This window comes from Pleurodeles waltl, chromosome 8, assembly GCF_031143425.1.
Source record: "Pleurodeles waltl isolate 20211129_DDA chromosome 8, aPleWal1.hap1.20221129, whole genome shotgun sequence".
Classification (NCBI taxonomy): domain Eukaryota; kingdom Metazoa; phylum Chordata; class Amphibia; order Caudata; family Salamandridae; genus Pleurodeles; species Pleurodeles waltl.
In genome coordinates, this window is record NC_090447.1 from 612915199 (window position 1) to 612934096 (window position 18898).

Sequence of the window (18898 nt, forward strand, 5' to 3'; positions counted from 1 at the left end):
TTTACCAAACCCTAAACCGGGCCAATTTCTCCAGCTTAGATATCAAACTACAAAACATTTCTGAATATATAAGAACTTTCAAGTTTATAAGTGTTCACTGATTTTTCCATTGCCCTTCCCCCACCAAAATGTCTTTATATAACACCCCTACTCTTAGACAGTACAGCTACTATGCTACATCTGAACAGCAGTTTAAAAAGTCCCCTGATGTTCCTCCTCAGAATAAATTTTTTTTTAGCGGGAAGTTAGTTTTTGATCCAATTAGTCAAAGTTTCTGTACAAAACAACAGTAAAGGCATATAGTGTTATGTAGACTTACAGTTTTCATACTTTATAGTTTTACCGTTTCATTAAACACTGATAAATGTTGCTGATAGATTCATATCAGTAAACATATATTTAATATAAAGTATGCTTTATCACAGTCTCTTGTTGCTCTCTTTCTTTGTATTACAGAAGCTGTAAAGAATCCATCCTTCTTACTGTGGTGCAACCCTATCCTGTAAGTATGCTGCCACTTGGGAATTTATGAAATATGCAGGGCCACTCGAATTATGAAACAAGAAAGGACCAAATTATGTTGCAAGGGTGACTATATTATGCAGCAGGGAAAGGCAAATTATGTAGCATAAGGCGGCCCATTATACCACAGTATTATTTTGCTACTTCCTCATTTTAATATTAACTAAAACTGATTGGACAAAAGTCTAACTTACTCCAAAACGGTGTAATATCTGAGTACAGCAATGGTGACCTTTTAACCTTAGCTGAAGGTCTGCATCTGTGCATCACCGTATGTAGTTTTTAAAATATTATGATCCCCTGCTAGTAATTTTTGTTTAAATCTGCTAACCATGTCGGAGCTAGTGAGTGGGATAATATGACAAGCGCAATTGTTTAATAACTAAATGGAAAACGCGATTGATGCTCAATTGCATAATTACAGAGGCCTTGAATATGAGTGAATTAAAATTGAACCTGGCCACAATCAAACCATTTTGAAAGGCGTGAGAGATAAATACTGTAAGATTGTGACAATGTTTAATTTTTCCTGTTGGTTGCATTAAATCATTCCAAATGAAATCACAAACTAAATGTAACACAGAAACGAAACCGCTTTCATTTTATGCTTCCCAAACTTTACTGACCATCTCGTAAAGAAGCACATAGTAGGTTTTAGAAAGCGACACTTTTAAGTGATAGCTGTTTGTGTCTCTGAACTTGTAGAGTCAAAAGTATATTTCATTTGCAATTCCTGGAACATGATTTTTAAAAATATTTTTAGATTATGTTCTAATATACCGCCCCACCTAAACAAATTAAAACGTATGCTAACAACTTTACATCATGAAGAACCAATTATGTATTAAAACAAATCACAGCCTCCTCTCAGACATACTGATTTTCAGGCTACAAAGAGATCAACTGAGGCTACAGCCCATCAAAAGAAGGCTCCTATAGTTGTAGTGGAAATGATGACGTTATTTTTAAGATGCTTTGTAGTTAGACCTGATATTCAATGTTATTGCTTAGCACATCATTAATTAATGATGTCATGCAATGTGATTTATAGGCAGCCTCCTCAAATCTCAAGGAGGGGGCAAGGGGGACAATAAAATAAAAAATAAATGTAAAAAATGTACCTGTCCGCTGCCGCCGTTGGCTATCCTCTCCTAATGGTGTTGGTGTCCCATCAGTCTCTGGGACACCAGCACAGGCTCCTCATACAATCCTGGTGCTGCTTTCATGCTATACATAGCATGAGAGGAGCATCAGGGTTGATTTGAGCGGCTTGGTCTGACACTCACACACTGCACTGGAGTCTGTGCCACAGCCAGAAATGGAGAAACCTAAGTGTGCATGTCAGTTTGGCTGGCCTAAGACAGCCGGCCAAACTGACATGCACCCCTAAGTGCGCTCACTCCACTCCTCCTACCTCCTCCGATGGCCCAGCCCTGCCCCTCCCTGCACATGCTGTCTCAAAGCCAGCAGCTGAAAAATAAAAATTATTGCATTTTTGCTGGCTTTAGAACTCAGGACACTTTACCACTGCTAACCAGTGCTTAAGTGCATGTGCTTTCCATCTAAAACATGGTACATTGGCTGATACCCAGTTGGTATATTTGATATGCTTGTAGCCCATTGTAAAATGCACTACTTGTGCTTGTAATTTGAATGCTACTAACGGGCTTGCAACATTGGTTGTGACACCCGCATAAGTAGCCCCTTAACCATGTCTCAGACCTGACCTGTGTATGCAGTTTCACTTCCAATTCAACTTGCCATTTAAAAACACTTGCCAAGCCTTAAACTCTCCCTTTTCTACCTATAAGTCATCCCTAAGGTAGGCCCCAGGTAACTCATAGGGCAGGGTGGTATGTAGGTAAAGGCAGGGCATGCACATGTGTGTTTTATATGTCCTGGTAGTGGAAAACTCCTAAATCCATTTTCCACAACTGTGAGGCCTGCTCCTTTCATAGGATAGCATTAGCGCTACCCTCATATACTGTTTCAGTGGTAGATTCTGATCAGAAAGGGGTAACCGGGTCATATTTAGTATGGCCAAAATGGTAATAGATAATCCTGCTTATTGGTGAGGTTGGATTTTATATTACTATTTTAGAAATGCCACTTTTAGAAAGAGAGCATTTATCTGCACTGAAATCCATCTCTGCCTTACAGCCTGTCTCCAATCAACATCTGGGCTGGGCTGGTTGACAGCTTCCTTGTGCACTTCACCCAGACAACCATAAACACAGGATACTCAGTCACACCTGCACTCATCTGCATACTGAATGGGTCTTCCTGGGCTGGAAGGGTGGAGGGCCTGACACTTACATTTCAAAGGCTAGTGGCCTGCCCTCACACAATGGACTACCAAACCCCCTACTGGGACCCTGGTAGACAGACCTGTACTGAAAGGGGACCTTGTGCACAAAACCACTCTTTGAAGTCTCCCCAACTTCAAAGGCATTTTTGGGTATTTATACTGGTTCTCTGACCGCACCAACTCAGACACTTCTGGACCTGAACCTTCAGTCTTTTCAAGAGAAACTGCCTGGCTACCCAAAGGACTCATCCGGACTGCTTTGCTGAGAAGTACTGCTGCCCTGCTGTTGCCCTGTTCCTTGCTGATCTCTGACTTTGCTCTCCAAGGGCTTGTATTGAGTTTGGCTACTGTTTTCTGAAGTCTCAAGGCCAAGAAGACTTAGGGGGTCATTCTGACCCTGGCCGTCATAGACCGCCAGGGCCGGGGACCGCGGATGCACCGCCAACAGGCTCGCGGTGCATCCAGGCCAATTCTGCCGCCGCAATCAGAAAAGGGAAACCGGTGGTTTCCCGCCGGTTTTCCCCTGGCCTGAAGAATGCTCCATGGCGGCGCTGCAGGCAGCGCCGCCATGGGGATTCCGACCCCCTTCCCGCCAGCCTGGTTCTGGCGGTTTTGACCGCCAGAACCTGGCTGGTGGGAACGGGTGTCGTGGGGCCCCTGGGGGCCCCTGCAGTGCCCATGCCAATGGCATGGGCACTGCAGGGGCCCCCTAACAGGGCCCCACAAAGATTTTCAGTGTCTGCATAGCAGACACTGAAAATCGCGACGGGTGCAACTGCACCCGTCGCACCCTTTCCACTCCGCCGGCTCCATTCGGAGCCGGCATCCTCGTGGAAGGGGGTTTCCCGCTGGGTGGGCGGCCTTCTGGCGGTCGCCCGCCAGCCCAGCGGGAAACTCAGAATGACCGCCGCGGTCTTTTGACTGCGGTACGGTCTTCTGGCGGTTCCCGCTTGGCGGGCGGCTCCTGCCGCCCACCAAGATTAGAATCATCCCCTTAATCTCTTGAGGAAAATCCACGCACAGTCTGCCAGAAACGACTCACAGCCGGCCTTGCAAAAATTTGAACCGGAACGACGCAGCCTGACTTCCCGAGTGAAGATTCGATGCAGCGCCTGTCTTGTGGCCGAAAATCTGACACACAGCCTACCGGATCAACGCACAGCCGAACCAGAACAACTCAGTCCAACTTCCTGAGAGAAGAATCGATAAAGCGTCTGCCGTGCAACAGAAAATTTGATGCATCGCCTACCAGATCGACACAACACCTGTGACTTCCTCCCGCACACCCAGGATTTTCCCTGCATTGTCCCTAGTTGTCACAAAGATCCCTGCATCACAGTGTGGAACCAAGACTGCACACCGGAAATTGAAGCAAAGCCCCTTGCAGCGTGGAAAGAAATGATGCATCGTCTGTGCCGCGCCGGAAATTCCGACACGCAAACAAGAGGCAACTGTTGATTTCTAAGATTTTTATAAAACACAAAGAGAGAGTAATGGGAGTGGTGCTATCCCACACAAGCTCCCAAGAGAAATCTATATATTCATTAACCACTAAAGGTGTGGGATAGTTGAGGTTGAGGGTGGAGTTGGACCAGTGTTCCCTCAGTTGTCAGTACCGGTTGGGTCGGGGTTCGTGATGGAAAGAGAGCATGTGTGGAGAGTGTCTCTAGAACGGGTGGCTGCGTTGAATAAGGGGGGGGAGTTCCTTTACGGACTAGGTGGTCTCACACACATAATAGTGTCTTGCTTCATCATTTGACCACCTAGCCCCACCCAAGTAAGATGATACTACTTGGGCGGACTCAACCTCTTTGTTAAAAGAACAAGAGGGAGTGCTGAAATTAAACTTACTGGATAAATAACAGGGATCCAGATAGGGTGAGAATAAAATTACCATACATGTCACCTATATCAATTAATTAAACTTTAATGGAGGTGCATGTCGGTAAGGTTAAAAACAGGGGAGAAAAAAGGCTCCTTAGAGATTAATGTCTCTTAGAGTCTAAAAAAATATATATATGTATGACCAACATGTTTCTGCCCTCTCGATTTGCTGGAAGGTCAGGGGCATTCGTCAGGGTCTAGGATCCCAGAGCACAACTACTAAGGGGTGTGCTCGTTAAGTGAAATCTAAAAGCCTACCTGAACAGGTGGTTCATAATAAGGTAGGTCTGTAAGGTATAATAATAAACTGCAGGTTATGATAAGGTGAGAAAAGGGTGAGGCAGGTTGCAATTTGCAACCCATTTGGGAATGGCCGCACTCACACGCATGGTGGCCTGCTGGGGTCAGCAGACTACCATGTCTGTGACTGCTTTTCCAAAAAGCAGTTTTTTTTAAATGCAGCCAGTTTTCCTGCAAAGGAAAATGAGATGCATTTCAAAAATAAAAATGAAGTTTTATTTTCATTTTTTCAGAGTGGGCAGTGGTCCGTGGGATCACTGCCTACTCTGAAAAAACATTTTTGCTACCATTCAGAATGGGGACGGGGTTTGCAAACAGGTTAACACCAATTTGAAATTGGTGTTAACTGCAATTGTTTTGTGACAGCATTCATGGTCACAAAACAATCAGACATCCCCCGTGAGTCGCAGTTAGGAAAGGACGCCTTTGGGACGCCCCTTCCTAATTGTGAGTCGCAATCCCTATTTTGCTAGTCGGTAACTGGATACCGACCCGCAAAATAGGAATGGTACATTGTACAAGGCCATTTTGCGGTCGCAAACGGCTATTTTCGCCTTTTGCAACTGCAAAATGGCATCGTACATCTGGCCCTCAGAGATTACTCTGATTAGGTCTGGAATATAATCAGTTCCTAAAATCAGGAGAAAACCTGCTTTAACTATGCTACTGCTTTTCTTCAATCAGTACCAAGTCCGCCCACTTCAGTTCCTTATTACGATCATATAATTGCTGAACCAACTCTTTCTTTATTTTCCTTTATCTCAGAGGGTACATATTGGAGTCAAGTAGGGAATTATGCGGGCTAAGCAGGAATATTTGAAACAGGGTAACAAACATTTTGTGAGATGTCACCAAAATATCTCTGCTCTACAGCACTTTTTATATGTGCTTTTGGGAATTTTAGGTCTGTCAGCAGCTTAATGCATATACGACACAAATCAACAAACATTGTCAAAGCCAACAGGTCTGGAGTTGGATGCTAGTATTTTGGATTTCGCAATTCTTTTTTTGTTCTTCCCTGAGTTTGCAAAAAAATATTGTTGAGGAAGTTGTTGGGCATTCATCATTCTTAAACAAAATCGGTATGGAATTGTCTGCCAGCCTCTTTCTTATGTTAATAGATTTTTTTGTAATGTGTTTGTAAACCTGCATTACAAGTAGATAGGGTTGTAAAGCTAGATAGAGAGGCTTGTAAATGAAGATAGATAGTGTTGCATAAATGGATACATAGCTAGATGGATAGGTATTGATAGGTAGATAGATAGAAGATTGCATAGATAGTGAGGGCTGCATAGATAGATAGCTAGATAAAGTTGGTTGCATTCAAAAAGAACGTTGCACAGAGAAGGCTGCCTAGATAGATAAATGAATACACACCATTGCAACCATAGATAGGTAGATAGATAGATAGATAGATAGATAGATAGATAGATAGATAGATAGATAGATAGATAATTAGATAGATAGATAGATAGATAGATAGATAGATAGATAGATAGATAGATAGATAGATAGATAGATAGATAGATAGATAGATAGATAGATAGTAGAAAGTGACATGTTGTCTCATCAGGCTCTAAGAACAAAGGAAATCTAAAATAACAGTAAAGGAATGACAAAACACTGGCACTGAAAGAAACTTTTTTGTGTGTGAATGTGCTTCTTGTGAGAGAGTGAAATGCAGTCAATCAAAGTAAAATTAGCCAGTGACTGAAGTAGACTGACTCACTGCCCAAAGCTCTATGTTGTATGCGGTAGTGGGCAGAAGCAAAATGCAAATGACACAACGACAGACCAATAGATGAAGGCCCCTTGAGGTATATTCAACATATACTTTTAGTAAAATCAAAAGGTTTTGGCTATCAGTAGAGCTAAGAAGGACTTTGTACATATAAATGGTTGTAAGAGACTGTGGGCCAGATGTACAAAACTTTTTAGCCATTGTAAACGGTATGATTTGCAGAATTGGGGCGTTTGCAGTAGCTAAAAAGCATTTTTTATGTACAGAGGCCCTATTTGCCTTTCGATAACCTATTATAGAATTGCAAGTAGGGTTTGCAGTTCAATATTGGGAAGAGGTATGTTTAGGGTGTCCCTTCCTAATACCAAATCACACTAGTATGCATGACTGTTTTGCGACCGAAATGCAGTCACAAAACATTTGCATTTTACAGTCTCCCAGAAGGTGCTGGTAACCCATTAGCAAAAGGGAAGGGAACCCCAGGGGACCCCCTCCCCTATTTGAGAATGAATGTAAAAATAGTTTTGGAGCACAGGCAGTGGTCCCATGAAACACTGCCTACTCTTAAAGAAGGAAAAGGGGGTGTGAGCAACACCATGACCTTGTTAATGTGATCCATGAAGGCTTCCCTTACTCTCCCGTAAACCAATGCTATCTGATGCCATCCACAGCTCCATGGGCCCTAATTGATATTAGGGGTGCAGAGGGAATGCTATGGCGGTTTAGTGATGGTCCTGAGGCCCCTTGAAAGTTAGTAAACTTTCTGTAGGAGGTTACGGCAGCAGTGGCCTGGGACAAGATGGTGGACACACCTCTCGGGTGACCCAGCCCTGTCCTCAGTGGTCCCATGGCAGGGAGGTGGAAGCGGCCTACACAGACAAGTAGCTATCTGGTCAGAGCCCAGGTGAGGGCCACAAGAAATCAGGACCCAAAGAGATCTCTCCTCTACTGAGGAACACCCCCATCTGCGGCATGGATGAAGAGGAGATACGGGCAAAGCTGGGTTGGGGAGAGGCAATCTGCAATCCCATCGTAAGGTGAGCATGGGGCGCTTACCTGGCTGGACTTGGTGGACAGCAGGGCTGGAGGGCCTAACGTTGACACGAGGTAGCGGAAGGACACAGAAGTACACTTTCCTGGATGCCTGACTTTAAAATGGCATCAATGGGGGCAATGGTCTGGGGATGAAGGGGATGATGAGCCCATAAAAGCGGCAAGGGAGGACCTACCTGGTGCTACTCTTCAACTCCACAAGACAAGGTTGAAATGCTCATTAGCTCCTGAAAATTAAGAAAAGCCCCATCACCGGGAACTGAGGACTGACACTTTGGAGCGTGGCCTGTGCTCTCCTGGAGGGAATCATACCCGCAATGCATACCGATTGTATTACTGCAGGATTTGCATAGCCCTAAATGAAATGCCAAAATGTAAAAATGCCTCGGGGACTGATGCATAGGACAGGCACTGTCTGGTACATCACTAGAAGTTGTATCTGACACATTACTGACCATTACCGGGTGCCCGCACCAAACTGTCGTTTTGGGAGGCTAATAACGCTCACCACAACAGAGCTGCACAATCCTCTATGTCACATAAGAAGCCCTAGCTCAACAGCTTTTCAAGCTGCTTTGCACCGGCAGAGACCAAACCGGACCCACAACGCCATCTGTGGGAGAACCCATGGCATTGACAAAATAATCTTTTCTTTCTTCGCTAAGGGAGTTCAAGAGCGAACTCAGGGAGAAACTTAAAGTGATATCACAGGATTCTTCAACTCCTTAAAATCAGAACTCAACGCCCACCAGGCTGATGTAGATTAAGTCAGTACCCGCACCATGGACCTGGAGACAAAAACACAGGACATAGGTGGACAACTAATTCCTTTATCCAAGAGATTCACATCATTTCAAACTCAACTGAACTCAGCCCTTCTCAATTGCGAAGACCTGGAGAATCGCTCCCATAGAGATAATATACAGGTGAGAGGCCTGGAAGAGGGAAGTGAGGGGGTTGACCTTGAGGCCTTCATGAGTGGTCTGTTCCCCAATATCCTTGGTGATGACCACCCAGAGGTTAGAATGGTGTGGGTGCACAGAGTTGGCCCATGCTCTCCCAGGGAGGGTAAGCAGTCTAGGGATGTACTGGCCAAAGTGAGCTCGTTCAAGGTGAAGGAACTGATCCTCCAGGAGGCCAGGAAGTGTGATTCTGTATCCTTTCAGGGGGTGAGATCCTCTCTATACCAGTATGTCACCCTGGTGACGCTGGCCCACAGACAACAATTTTGGCCAACCACTGAGGACCTTAGGTTCAAGCGTACTAAATACACATGGATCTACTCCTTCAGCAAAGCATTTGAACTCCACAATAAGCTGCATCAGTTCACTGAATTTGCCGAAGCAGCTATATTCCTTGGCCTCAAAGAGTCAGGAAATCGGAGGCCTCGGCTTGTGTTGAGACCCCACTGGGGATGTCAACAGACGTCCCTACCAGTACCTCCTGGCAGCCATGGAAGAAAGGGGAAAAGCCCACTCAGAAATGAAGAAATATAGGGACCATTGCCAGATGGCACTGTCATGGTTTGAGAAGAAAAAGGGGGATATTGATCTTATAAGAGACACTAAAGTGCTACCCCACCTTAGATTTTGCATTACGGACTAAAGACATTGAGAGGGGTCCCTAGAGGGCCACATAGGGGTTACCTTTCAGGCAATGGATCACTATAACTGCTGTTGTTTCTGGGACATTAGCTGTTTGCATCAAACAGGAGTTGCTAAACTGCTCTTTGCGGGGTACCAAGGCAGGTATAGGTCCACTACCCAATCGAGGATAAGTTTCATGTTGTAATGTAGGAGTGCAATGCTCCAGTTCTTCTCCAGGTATCATTTTATTTTACTGGTATTATTGTTATTTGACCTATGCATGGACAATGCTGTGAAAATGATGAGTGAGGTAGCGGGAGGGGGGAGGAGGGACACAATGGGAGGAATTGTTCTGTCTTCGCTACACTTGGCCACCCTGTGGATTGATTGGACATAGAGAACCACCTCATCATTCTTGACGATGGCTCTAACTGTTTTAACGTGGAATGTGAAAGGGCTAAACTCCCCCAATAAGCGTACTCATCTCTGAAAATATTTTGGGGACCACCACTTTAATGTCACAGCACTTCATGAAACCTATCCTAAATGGGAAGAGGATTCAAGATTATGCCACAAAGACTATTCCCTAATTTGTAGGTGATCTGTCACCACCAAACACAATGGGGTGGCTATATTGTTACACTCCTTAGTCCACTTCCAATTGGTGGGGACCAGGTCAGACTGACAAGGGCAGTATATGTTGCTTAGAGGGTTACTCAGTGGTAGACTGTGTACAATAGCAACACTCTTTGCCCCCAACACCAGCCATTCACAGTTTCTTTTATACTTTATGTCTGTCCTAGGGGGGTTTGCGAAGGGAGAGGTCTCTTACTAGGTGATTTAATATTATCTGGAATGTGACTATGGGCACTACCCATGCCCATAGGGCATCAACAAGCATTTTTACAAAAACTGTAAAATCAGCTCTCCATGATTTGGGCCTTCTTGACACTTGATGGTCTAAACACCCAAACTCAAAAGACAACACCTTCTTTTCTCACTCCCGTAGGTCATACTTCAGGATTAATCATGTCTTCCTCAGCCACCTCCTGCTTCAGGCCATTGTTTTGATGACAATACGTCCCATTGTTCTTCCAGACCATGCCCCACTGGAAGTCGTCTTGGTGTGGTTGGTCTTGCAATCCAAATTTCAAAGGTATTTTTTTCTGAATGTACTAACATGTGATCAGCCACTTTGAGATGAGCTGAATCGTTTTGGTTGAATAACCACAGAGACACTTCCTATTCTATGACTTGAGATGCATTCAAAGGGGTCATCTGAGGCAAATGCATTTTGTTAGTGACCACATTAAATCGACAAAGGACTAGGAACAGACACATGTTTGAGGGGGAGCTTGACGTGGTGGTGAAGGCTCACAAGATGACACCAAACCTTACGTTACAAAGAAAGGTGAAATCCTTAAAAGGCATACCATATGCACACTACACTAATAGAGCTGAAACTATACTTCTACATCTAAAGAAAACCTCCTATGAACATAGGAACAAAATAGGCACTATTCTAGCAAAACAACTGCAAATGCAACAGGCGAAGGCTTACATTGGTCAGCTACGGGATGAGGTTGGGGTCTGACGCCAGTCAGAGACAGAGAAAGCCTAAGACTTCTATAAACAACTCTATACCCTGATCCTGTGAATATGGCTGAACAGCAGGCTTAACCCAAAAGGGTGGAGCTACCAAGATTATATTCAGAAGCTAACAAGACACAGAACAGCCCCATCTTGAAGGAAGAGTTCCAAAGAGTTATTGACATCCTCACATTGAATAAATCCCCTGGTCTGAATGGCCTCAATGCCCATTTCTTTAGGACCTTTAGCTCTGAATTAACTTCTCACCTGACCAAATTTTCAACCATTTGGCAGACTCTTGGATGGTGACCCCATTCCATGGGTGAGGCCCTACTCACAGTTATTCCTAAACCAGGGAAAAAAACAATCCTGTGCTCCTTCTAGGTCCATAGCCCTTTTAAATTTAGACACAAACATGTGGACAGGGGGATCCTCAATGGCAGGGCCCATGACTTATTTGAATTCCCTAGTATACCGAGGCAGGGGCACACGCTCTCCCCCCGACTTTTTGCCTTTAGTATAGAGCCCCTAGTGGCTAACATACCAGTCAACCCAGATATTCGTGGGATAGACTTTGGTGTGGTCGTACATAAGATCTCCCTATTTGCGGACGATATTCTACTAGCCCTAACTTTCCCCTATAGCTCACTGTCAGCCCTTCAGGTTGAGCTCCAGGCTTGCAAATCAGTGTCTGTTTTCCAGGTTAACCTACAAAAATCTTACCTTCTCAATTTGACAGTCTCCTGGGCAGATATGGAGGAGCAGGACTCTGAGTACCCCTTCCAATGGGCCAAAGAAGGGATCACTTATATAGGCATCAAGATAACCCCTAAATCCTCGACTTGTTTCAGGCAAACTGTCTTTCCTTACTTAGACATCTACATATGGATTTTAAGCACAGGGCTCATTGTATCTTACTTGGGTAGGGCACATTAATTCCATCAAAATGACTGTGCTCCTGCAAATTTTATTCCTATTTCAAGGTTACCTGATCGAGGTGTATAGAGACTTTTTCACAGAACTTTGCTCCCTGATCACACACTTCATCTGGCAAGGCTGTAGGACAAGACTCTCCTAAAAAATGTTAACCCTCCTGAAAGATTAAAGAAAATATTCTTGAACATATAAAATTACTGCTGGAGGGGGGGTGGAATGTTGGGAGATTTTAGACACATGTGGCGGGATTGCCAGACCATTCATCAATTCTGAAATGAAATGCTATCTCACCTCAAAGACCTTTTAGGCTACCCCATACCAGATAGCCCAGACTCTATTAGGCTCTATTAGGCCTTCAAGGTCCCACTTTGAAACACCAGATGCTGGGAGACAGCTCCTTCGTATGGCTATGCTAAGGGGTGGCTAAGCTATCCCTAGCAGCAGCATGGAAAAAGACTTGGGCCCATCTTTGTCTCAGTGGTATACCCGACTTTGGCAAGTCCTTTCCATGGAATGTATGACTTACATCTTGAAGGACACAAGGAAGGGATTTGACTACATTTGAGGCCCCTTACTACGGTTCCTCTCTCAAGAACTATCCCTGCTCTCTTGTTACCCCAGCACATGTGCACTCCACCTGTTCCAGATATAGCGGATCCTGCTTCTGATCACCCTGGGACGCTGCTACTTTACTGTTCATGTGCACCTCCAGACTTTAGACAGCATGAATGTCTATTAAAATGGGTTATCGCTGTCTACACCAGGCATAATTGGTCAAATTGGCTGTGTTTTTATACTGTTACTCTGTTTGTTTTATGTTTTTAGGTTATTCTTATAGAATAGTGGCACATCATTGAAATGTTTATACTATGTCTTAATGACATGGCATATCCAGACTCGTAACTTTTTGATATTTGAGCCGACGGTTTGAAACTTTGTACTAACATGTAACATTATATATTGATGTCTCATGGTGCATTGTTGATGTGATGTTATATACTATGCCACTTAACACCTCAAAAAAGAAAGTTTGAGAAATAAAATTAAAAGAAAACTTTTCAATTTTCTTTTTGACACACATCCAGTTTTCCTTTAAGGAAAATGGGCTGTGTTAAAAAAACACAGATTGCTTATTTAAAAGCAATCCTAGGCATAGTGGTCTGATTTTTGCCATTCCCAATGGGTCGCAAATTGCGACCTACTCCATGAATATTTATGAGGTAGATCTATTTGCGACCCACTGGGAATCACAGAAGGTGTCAAAGACACTTCTGTATATATGTGTTTGTGATTACCAAATAGCGAACAACAAAAATATGCTATTTGGTAATCACAAAGCCTAGCTTTTGTACATCTGACCCTGTGTATTCTGGTGTCTGAGTGATGTTCATTTTTGATTGGCAAACATGAGAACTATTTTAAATTGATTGAATGTTACATTTGCACAAAACCATGTCTGTTTTCAATTTTGTTGCACATAGTGGTGCGCACTTTATCAGCCTCCGCGGGCTCATATGATTGTATAAGAAACACAGGAGCCAGGCTTCATTGCCAGTGCTGAAAAATGTTAATCTTTCACAAGAATCAAAACTCATTGAGGTCAACAGATCTTTGGACCTAGGATAGGATGTGGGAGAACCATTAACACAAAGTCATTAGAAACCAATTATTTACACAGTATGACTGATGCGGCAATACAAGGAAAATTCCAGTCAGGAATAAAGGTAACGTTTTTTATTACAAACTCAAACTCAAGTCATGTAGCCAACTTCCAAGACAAAATAATAAAGGTACAGAATTACAAAAGGTTTGCCCAAGATAATGAAAAAGCTCAGGTGAAATACCATTCATAAAACTAAGCTTTCCATAAGAAGAATACAAAACATCAACAAGGTTATCTGTGATACAGAAATCAAACCTGGCTCAGGCTTGGCAAGCATCAAGTCAAATTAAATCAGCAGAGCTGTAATTTAGCTGAGCAAGAGGAATCCCTACAATTAGTCAAATCAAGGAAGAACATGTGTGGGAAACACACATGTGGGCAAAAGACAAAAAATGCAAAAAGGGCAAAAAGAATTTGGAAAAAGGTAATCTCTAGCAATAGACTACTAACTAGGGTGGGCAAAAGATAGGCAAAAGGGAAAGTGTCTGCATGTCAGAAGCTCTGTCAATAGTCTTCTACAAGGGGCAATAAGGAAAGATCCCTAAGTCTCAATGGGGCATCTCAAAGGGGCAAAGCAAGAGAGGAAGATACCTCTTCAAGGGGCAGAGCATACAGGGTACAGGAACAGAGTCTCAGCTTCTCATCTTAAGGAATCTGGAGGGATCTCTTACCAAAGTCCGACTAGTCATCGGCTTATTAAAGTTCATAAAACAAATTGTTTCTCTCTAAAAAGAAGTTCATGTTACACTGAGCGGGCATCATCCAATAATAATTGATCACACAAGTCTAGACTGAAACATTGGCTTCCATTCCAAGGTCTGTCACCGCAGCCTCATCCAGCTCTGTAGCTCCACGCAGGTTTAAAACAATTGAATAATTTGTTCATCCCTCTACTCTGGATGTTCTGATTTCAAGGAAACAATTCTATTTTTCTTTATGTCCAAAAAGTAGGACCTCATACCAAAAGCTAATCTTCTCCTGGGAACGAAGTCCGAAAGAAGCTCATGTTATCAAAATAAAGCAGCATTTCCTGCGCAGTCACGAAATACAAGACTTACAGGCCTCACTTAGGCTAATGCAAGAAGAATTACAGCAATCCATTTAGTTAATATGTTTTAATAAACACATTTAATATGCAAATTTATAAGCTCATTATTATTAATGCTTCAATAATATGCATGTTACATTAATTTTAGACGAACAAAGGATTCTGTTAATACATTTCAATAAATGTAATGGAGAACTACATTTCTTTTATTTTTGCACACATATATAAATAATTATTCAATAGAAATGAAATATCGTTTCAATGCATTCTATTATTTTAGAGTCTAAATTACATCAGGGTATCAGTTTAATCTATCTAACATTTGATTTAATTCAACTATTACCTATGTCGAACTCAACAGTGTAAACAAATACACAGTAATAAAGATGTGTTAATGCAATGTCTGCATTCAAACCATTAGTGCTTTAATTAAAATAAGGTATAAACTGTCACATTTTGATGACTTTTGTAACATTAGTAATACCACTACAATTTTGGCTACATCAGCCCCCCGATGGCAAATTTAGCTATCACAAATGCTCCAACTCTCATTTTAATGAGACAGCTCAAACGTTTGGAGGCTTATTCTGATAAGGTCTTCTGTAATCCTCTATCCCGCTTAAGGTTAAAATAATACATACTTCTCCTATTCACCATTTCAATCTCCTCCCTTCTCTCTCTATTCTTTGCTCTTTTCTCTTTCAGCTTTCTAACCAGTTTGTACAGACCAAATGCAACTAGGGCATACAAAGCTATTATCAACAGGGGTCTTAAGATGGTTCCCATAATTAAGCTCCCCAAGTTTTCAACCTTCCAATGGCTGAAAAAACAATACATATTTCTTCCCATACACCTGTTGCTGTTAATTCTTTGTGGTCCTTTTGCAAGTCAGTCATGTTTGCAATGTATTTTCTTATCTCTTTACTATTATCAGGTATATAAGTGCAGCATTGTTGCACATGTAACATTTTGCAAACTCTGCCTTCTTTTGCGAGGAGAATGGCTAATGCAAGATGATTTTGCTAAACTATTGATCTCATAGCAAACATTTTTGTGTTCATTAGCAATATGGCACCTGCAGTATCTGTAAATAACTTCTCCACTATAGGTGAGAGCTTTGAAGCCTTCAGGCTTGGCCTGGTGACTTAGTAGACTAATGTGTCCCCCATAGGGGCCTGTGTTTGACCTCACAGGTCACAGGTTCAAATCCCGACTGGCCTACTCAGCCTTTCATCCTTTTGAGATTGCTAAAATGAGTATCATTGAGTTGGGTAACAATAAACATCTGTTATTCAGCGCCAAGATACCCTTCTGGGTGACCGTGTACTTTATAAATACACAGGTTATGTTATATCATTCAACATCACACCTTCTGATGGAATTATGGCACCAAAATATCACCCACAATCTCAAAGGCACTTGCTCCTCTTTTAACCCTGGAGTTTGATTTCTTATCCCAGCCTGGGTCATTAAAATGTTCCACATGGTATATCGTCAGAATTATTTCTGCCAGGCAGCATGTACCATACCAACCTTTTAGCAGCTTGTAATAGGCCTTTTCCCACATACAAAATAAATACCTGGTATGGTAGAATCCTGTCCATTCAGCATGAAAATACAAACTCTTTCAAACAAAAACACGTGTACATTCACTAGTACCCATAAAAAGTGTAGCAGTCTTCGATATAGGTCTATATACACTTAATTTACCTATGTGTTACCAATCTAAAGCCATGAATCCTTGATTTCTAGCCACCGAATGTTTTGCATCCTTTTCCCAATTCTGTAAAAATTGCTCAATTTTCTGTTTTGGATTTCGTAGCTCTTTTTCTCTCAGCGACTTGTCCAATGAACTCTTTTTATACTGGGCTAAGAATGCAAGGCAAATTATTCTTATGGGTAAAAACTGTTCCAAATTTCAATGTAGGTTTAAAGAAACCTCCTACTGTATCAATGTTTTTTGCTTCGACAATATTACTTAAATGCTTCACGATGGGAATAATTGAAAACACTAGGTCATAATCTAAATTGAAGTATTGATAATTCTCCTGCTTATACAACAGTGCTAATAACAGACTACAGGAAATTCCATAAGTTAGGGGTAAACTACGATATGTGATTCCTTCACTTACTGATGAAGCAACTGTGCAAACTTAGCAGTCTCTATCTTCCATGGTATCTAAATATTCATATAAAAGTTTGTAATACACATTTGCTGATAAATCACCTCCAGAATCATCACTGTGTAACAATGTCTCATCTTTATACAGAGGATCTTGATTTGCAATGGAATTTGATCAATTAGAGGCACTTGTGCATGTAACTTTTTCTGAATTGTTTTCTATTAGCAAACTCCATCCACTGAACATCAACATAATCATCATTACTAAAACTACTATTAAACCTATACATATGTATTTGCATTTACTACCGCTATTGCAATTCGACTCCATGCATTCTTTAATTTCAGACCAAAAATCCAAATTCAAAACTCAAAAGCAAAAATCAAAATCAAAAATACAAAGTGCATTTAATGTATCACTGTGTTTTTTCAGTCCTTTTTGTTTGTGAGCAAAACAATAATCAAAAAAAGTCTCTTAAAAAAATTATTATTCACAAGCTTTCTTGATGTTCTACAATGTTCATCAAGAGTTATTTTCTATTTGCAAATTGTACAAAAAGCTTCTACTTAAAGTTCAAATGTCTTTAATGAAGGCACAGTTGATATTCACTAATATTCACTTCCAAAATGTAATGCTCATCAAGTGGCAATGAGATTTTAACATTCCACTCCACTGCAATTTCAATCTCAAGAATGTTAAACTGGATCCAAACTATTAAAACAAAAGGTTGCAAACTTCTTCTCCCAGTCATCGGTGGCAAAATATGTCCATTCAGGAGCTGAGCATCTTCGACTTGGCACTCTTTTTCTCCTTGATCTTCCGTTTACTCCACCCTCAGTATCACTGTCATTCTGGCCTGATTCATCAGTCTCCTCAGCAACAGTCAGAGCCACTTGTACAGCTGGCACTTAGGTGGTCATTCCAACCCTGGCGGTCGGTGTTAAAGCGGCGGCCAAAAGGCAGGCGGTAAAAAAAATGGAATTCTGACCCTGGCGGGAACCGCCAACACAAACCGCCACTTTAACACTCCGACCGCCACGGCGGGACAAACAAACAGCGCGGCGGTCACCGCCAACAGGCAGGCGGCAGACAATGTACCGCCCACCCTATCACAACTCACCAATCCGCCACCTTTTCCGGGGCGGGAGCCCCTGTGATAAAAATACGGCAGAAACAGACTACGAACGGGAAAACGCTCACCTCTATACACTCCACGAGGAATCTGGACAGCATGTAACCAAAATTAAACATCCTACCAGCTATTGTCTACCTGCTTCTCAACCAGGAGCACGAACGCCAGCGCAGACGACAACGGTGAGTACTGCACCTACGACACAGGGGAGGGAGGAGGAGAAAAGGTTACGGGGACACACATACGCGACACACCCATCCCCCCACCCCCCCCAAATACCTACACACCAATGCTGAGCATCAAGTGAGAGTGACACCCCCCAAACCCCCCGGAAGAATGCAAAGACAAAATAAAATGATCATTAATATTTAAGTATATTATAGCATATTAGAAGTTAATTGAAATATTAAATATATAAAAAAAAATATTACAACATGAACAATATATACATAGCTCAAAAGTCCGGCACATATTGGCTACCTTCCATTGTTCGTGGGCCAATGTGCATAAACACATGGGCAAAGCCCACACACGAGACCCGATTCCATTGGAGAGAAAACTGCTGGGGCATCAGATAATAAAACTACAGGCACCTCAGGGGGAAGGGAAGGGGGGGCACCTCAGCCACATGAGTCCACGACGCCAGATCCACGAGGGGCCTCCATGCCCACTGTACCATCCAGGGGAGTGCAAAGCCACAGTCTCTCAAGTCTCTACAGTGGGTGGATTGCCCACTGCTGCATCCTGGGGAGTGCAAAGCCACAGTCTCTCAAGTCTCTCCAGTGGGTGGATTGCCCACTGTTACATCCTGGGGAGTGCAAAGCCACAGTCCATCAAGTGGATTACAGACTCCACTGGTTATGGAGGAGGCATGGTGCCCAGAGTGCTTCGCGAAGCCCTGCCCGACACAGATCCAGTCCTGCCAATGGGCCAGCGGTGCTTGAGATGAAGGGCCCAGCGGAGCGGTGCTTGACAGCAAGGGCCCAGCGGAGCAGTTCAGAGACGGCGGTGC

At 42.8% G+C, this 18898-nt stretch overlaps 1 protein-coding gene across 2 annotated transcripts in view; it reads left to right on the plus strand.

Moving 5' to 3' along the window:
• Positions 1-18898, plus strand: part of FRMPD4 (FERM and PDZ domain containing 4) — a 1397101-nt gene that overhangs the window by 968856 nt on the left and 409347 nt on the right. For both annotated transcript variants that reach the window (XM_069204702.1, XM_069204703.1), the window contains exon 5: positions 457-502. In XM_069204702.1, coding sequence (XP_069060803.1) covers positions 457-502 — 46 coding nt within the window. The remainder of the gene's footprint in view (positions 1-456; positions 503-18898) is intronic.